General features: G+C 33.8%; 1 protein-coding gene across 1 annotated transcript; it reads left to right on the top strand.

Moving 5' to 3' along the window:
• Positions 1-229: 229 nt before the first annotated feature.
• On the top strand, positions 230-4,475 carry LOC132735405 (uncharacterized; the record flags this gene model as incomplete). The annotated part of the gene is made up of 2 exons (XM_060722345.1): positions 230-1,547; positions 4,201-4,475. Coding segments are annotated over 2 exons (1,593 nt in total), but the record flags the coding sequence as incomplete, so codon positions are not given.
• Between the last annotated feature and the right edge of the window lie 1,525 nt (positions 4,476-6,000).

Genomic DNA, 6,000 nt, shown 5'->3' with positions numbered 1-6,000 from the left:
ACAAGTCAATAAAATCAGACTATAACAGTTAAATGTAAGATGTGGCATTATTGTACATTTTTCTTTAATTTTAGGTTTTGACAGTTTTACAATACATGACTGAAGAGTGTTCTTATATATTTAAGAAATAACAGGTGTATATCGGCTATTTGTGGATAGTATTCATTCACTTTCTAAATCACTCCACGTTAATAAGTCTCACTTGAAATTTGAAGTGATAAATTTCCAGAGTATTCGTAATAAGAAAACGGAGTTATACAACATTATAGCTAGTAAAGCGCCGGATGTTATCTTAGGCACTGAAACGCATTTGAATAGTGAGGATCTGAGTGCTGAACTTTTACCAACAAATATCCCGTCTATTGACAAATATCAAATATTCAGGAAAGATCGGTCAGAATTAGTGAACAAACGCGGCGGTGGTGTTATTATAATGGTTAGACCTGGCTTACAAGCTGAGGAATGTTCAGATTTAGACTCTGCTTGTGAAATAAAATGGATTAAAATCAAAATCGATAAAAACGAACAAGTTTTAGTTGGATCTTTCTACCGTGAACCAAAGGCTACTTTAGAAACATTAGATGAACTTGAAAATTCACTATTAAAAGCGAACTGTACTTCTCCATACAAAAATATGAAGAAATTTCTAGGGGGTGATTTCAACCTCGGAGACGTGGACTGGGATAATGGATGTACATTGCCAAATGCTAGGGATAAGACTTTTTGTGATAAATTAATCGATATAACTTCAACCTGTTTTATTGAACAAATTAACAGAACCCCTACACGTAAGGGTAGGATTTTAGACTTATTCTTTACGAGCCATCCAACACTCATACAACGACACGTAGTCGGACCACCTATCGGGCTTAGTGACCATGATATCTTATCTGTAACAACATTTATCAAGCCGGTTATTAACAAACTACCGCCGAGAACCGTGTTTAATTATAGAAAAGCGGACTGGCGGAAAATTAAAGATCGTGTGCTATCATTTCAACACGAGTTTCTGCGTAATATGCATAACAACACAGTTGATGTAAACTGGAACAATTTTAAACAAATATTATTAGAATCAATGGAACAATATATACCGAAGAAAACTGTAAAAGGGAAATCGGACATACCGTGGTTATCAAAGAATATCAAACGGCTTATTAAGAAAAAACGCTACTTATATAACATTGCAAGAAAAAGTAATAACGCAAGTGACTATAAAAAATTTAGTGACCTTCGCAAAACTGTAAGGAATAAATTACATACTTCCTACTACAATTACATTAGTAATCTTCTAGATCCAGAAAATGATAAATCTTCGAAATCCTTTTGGAAATATATAAAGTCTCGTAAACAAGACAGCGTGAACATTGGAACATTGAAAAACAACGGTCAAATCGCCGAATCCGCTAGTCATAAGGCAGAAATGCTTAACAACCAATTTTGTTCAGTATTTACGAAAGAATCTTTGGACAATCTACCAAATAAAGGATCTTCGCCATACTGCTCGATGCCCAAGATAAACGTTACATTAAATGGTGTTGTTAAGTGTATTAACAGACTTAAGGTGACAACAGACACTTTCCGTGGTACTCACATAAATGTCATTTAAACCAACTTATTTCAGTAATAATTGTTATTTATTTAATATTTGTGCATTAAATAGAGGATATTTGTTTAGTTCAGTGTAAGATCGAAATATATTTCACCGAGTGAGCACCAAAAGATATATTTCACGAGTGGCGCAGCCACGAGTGAAATATGAACTTTTGGTGTTCACGAGGTGAAATATATTTTGATCTTACACTAAACTAAACAAATTTTCTTTTTATTATATGCAAAGAAACGTTTAAAAAGACATTTAAGCATAGTACTTAATGAAAAGGGCGCCAAATAATAATACAACGTGACGTCATTTACGACGTCACGTCATTAAGTTGGTTTCCATTATTGTGAACGCTTGTATTTCACTGAAACAACGTACCGGGCTCAAATATTCAAAACAGTGAAATTATCAAATTGATAATTTCACTGTTTCAAACAGTGAAATTACCAGTTTATAAATCATTGATATATTTCTATAAACCACCGAAAAGCATGTAATAAATGTCGTTGATCATCATAAAAAATAACATATTTGAAAAAAATGCCTTTGTAAATGATTGATTTTTAATAAAAATCCTAAAATTTTAAATCGTCATATCAAAGTCATTTTTTTATTTTTTTGTCATCAAACCTTTGGAAAATAAACATACTTATAATATCTAGGGAACCGTGTCTCAAATTTTTTCTATCTTTTCTCAAAAAAATATTACGTAACGTCAAACATTTTATGCGACTTTTTTCACCATACATATTACGTAATTAAAGATAATTAAGTCGCTGATTGAGCAAACAAAAATCCCTGACACGGTTCCCTCCGTAAATGAATTCCCTTTCATGTGCTTTAAACCGCATGTTAATTGCTTGATTATTAAAAAAGTTATGCCGATTCAAAGTTAGTCCGACCCGCATCAAACGAAGTGTCATAAATCGGCTGTTCTCTCTCGGACCCCTACGTTTTTTTTATTTATTTTATTTTAGCAACAACATAGATCACAGTTACATAATAAGATATATATATAAATAAATATATATATAAAATAACAGTTTATCCAAATTAAAAATATCATTTCATATTAATAATAAATTAAAACAAATTTAGTTAATGACTGAGATCAGATGAGGCATAGGATAAATGTATTTAAAAAAGAAGCAAATGAATAAATTAATAAAATCACATTTCAGGTTAAGACTACAATAGTCAGAATTATAATTATCACAGAATATTGTTAACTTAAAGTTACTGATAAACATGATATAAAAGAAGTAAAAGAATTTCAATAAAATTTCAATACAAGGGTTTTGTTAAATAGTGATCTATGGTTACAAGGATAGCCCATTAAGCTGGTGTGCTTATTTCCAATGGGGTCCTGTTAACCAAATAGATGGAAACAAGATAAAACCAGAGAGACATTCATTCCTCAAATAAAAATAGACAGTGAGATAATCTTCAAATTATTCAATCACAGTAGTTTTGCATTATCACATAAAGAAAAGCACAGGAAAAAATAAGATAACTAAAAACAATAAAGTTTGGCGAAACCTATGTCGCCACTTAATTAGTAATATAAAAAGTCACTTTGATGTTGCGCAGCCCATATTGAAGCAAGATGGCTTTTAACAGAATTTTTATATAAAGTTGGATTTGATATACATTTTACATCATCTGGCAAACTATTCCATGAATGTAAAGCAAGCCCTTGAATCCGTACAAAAGTCCATAAACTCAATGTAATATCTATCAGATTGACGGGACAGACAAATTATTTTCACACATTATGGATATTTTAGCAACTATATTTTTAATCAACCCCGTGGTCGGGCGATTTGCCGCTATGCTTAATTATTTGTTTCATACATTATGTTACGTACACTGGCCGACAATTTCTTATTTTATAAAAAAGGCTAAATAAAAGGTAAAAGATATTCATAAAAGATGTACGGTATTTGTACGATACATGAATTCAAACAAATATAAGTAGTATGGACCGGTAATTCACGCATATATGGAACTACCGATTTCCCTCATTGATGCCTCAACAGGGGGCGGAGCGTTATCGATAACTGACAGGTTACGCGAATAGCAGATAAAAATGGTACAGGTACCGTTTTAAAACGTTAAAAAACACATTTTTTGGACTAACTGCTTCCAAAATTAAATCACGAATGTGTTCAGAAAAGGTTGATAAATCTACTAAGCAAAAAATCTCATTTTAGGTATTTTAAGTGATAATTGACTACGTTGTCACCTTAATCCCAAGAAAGCTTCTGGGCCAGATAAAATACCTATCATAGTCTTGAAAGAATGTGTAACTGAAATAGCACCAATTATACGGTCTTTATTCCAACAGTCAATTGATAAATCTGAAGTACCATTGGACTGGAAAAACGCTAACATTGTACCAATTTTCAAAAAAGGCGACAGAACCAAACCATCGAACTACCGCCCTGTAAGCTTAACCGCAGTTGTTTCTAAAATGATTGAACATATAATAGTCTCACAAGTAATGAACCATTTAGACAGCTAGAACATTCTTCATGAAAACCAACATGGGTTCAGGGCTAAACGCTCGTGTGAATCTCAACTTCTATTAACTACAGATGACATTGCTCGTAGTGTTAATCTTGGTCACCAGGTTGATATGGCGGTGCTTGACTTTTCTAAGGCTTTCGATAAAGTATCACATCAGCGTCTCTCTGTGAAAATGCAATATTATGGTATATGTAATGAAACCAACTTATGGATTAATGAATTCCTTAACGGTCGTTATCAACGAGTAGTAGTAGACGGAGAATCATCAAGACCGTCACTGGTAACATCTGGCGATGCCCCAGGGAACCGTGCTTGGTCCTGCATTGTTTTTACTATATATTAACGACATCGCCTCGGATATTAAGTCATCAATTCGCCTATTTGCTGACGATTGTGTCATTTATAGACCCATACTCACCAGTGAAGATCATAATATTTTACAAAAAGACCTGGACACCTTAGTTGATTGGAGTAATATCTGGCAAATGGAATTTAACGTCGATAAATGTGCAACCATGTCAATAACAAATAAAGGTAACAAATCTGTATTGGCCTACAAAATGAAAAATCAATCACTACATATTGTTAAAAACCATCCATATCTGGGAGTTGAACTAGCAGATACTATGAAATACAACCTACACATCGATTCAATCACAGCAAAAGCTTCTAGTACTCTTGGTTTCATCAAACGGAACTTAAAACATTGCCCGACCACAGTAAAGGAAAGGGCTTATCAAACTTTGGTTCGACCTAAACTGGAATATGCGTCACCAATTTGGAATCCACAACAACTCAATACATCAAAGAAACTTGAACAAATACAACGGAATGCGGCAAGATTCGTCATGAATAAACCATTCAATCGTAACAATCCATCTAGCGTAACATCAATGCTACACGACCTAAAATGGCCAACACTTGAACAACGTCGTCAGTGTGCGGACTTAATTCTTATGTATAAAGTGTTTAATAACCTGGTGGCTGTACCAGTTGAATACCACCCACAACTATCTACAAGATACACAAACTCGGTAAAGTTCGTCACTTATCACTGCAGACTTAATGCGTACAAACATTCATTCTTTCCAAGAACTGTACCTTATTGGAACAACTTACCAACTAACATCACATCTGTGGACAATCTGGACAGTTTTAAAACCGCTGTCCAGTCATACGTATATGTGTAAATTATTAAAATCGTGTATAGTGTACAAACATGTTGGATTTTACTTCACACTACGTTTTCACATTATTTTAACTCGAACGCCTGGTGCCGCACATGGGGGACAGGTTTTTAGCCCACGTTTTTAATGGAGCACATTTCACATCACCACTCGTCGCTGATGTCTGCACAGCGGATTTACAGACGAGATCAACATAGAAGTAGAAGTAGAAGAAGTATTTAACACCGGTTTGGAGTTTTGATGCGTAGGAATTGACCACGAAGGCCGTAGGTTAAATTAAGGTTTAATTTAGGTTAAATAGCCGATATACACCTCTCCGGCCTTTGTTATTTCGATTCTAACACGATAAAATAAGGAAAATCACTGACGTTATTTTTCAAGCGGAAATAACTTCCGGTGCCGATTTTCGTATAACGCTGTTCGATTTTCGCACCCTACTATTGTGAAGATATAGAAATTATCAAACAAAAGAAATAATAAGAAAAAAACGTTATTTTATCAAGTTTTCAACAATAAAAACTTACGTCGTATTGTGTTTACATCAGTGCCCCATTTATCATTCTTGTATGTATGAAATAACGTCAGCTTGTTTATGAATGAGTTGTTTACTTAGGATGACGTCATTACGCTGCTTACGGATTGGCGCCGTTTTGTCAAACTATTTATTAACTGATATGAATC

Source organism: Ruditapes philippinarum, unplaced genomic scaffold, assembly GCF_026571515.1.
Source record: "Ruditapes philippinarum isolate M1 unplaced genomic scaffold, ASM2657151v2 ctg1659_1_1_1_1, whole genome shotgun sequence".
In the NCBI taxonomy this organism is placed as follows: Eukaryota; Metazoa; Mollusca; class Bivalvia; order Venerida; family Veneridae; genus Ruditapes; species Ruditapes philippinarum.
Note: the sequence above shows the minus strand (reverse complement) of the source record. Positions and strands in the feature narration are given on the sequence as shown.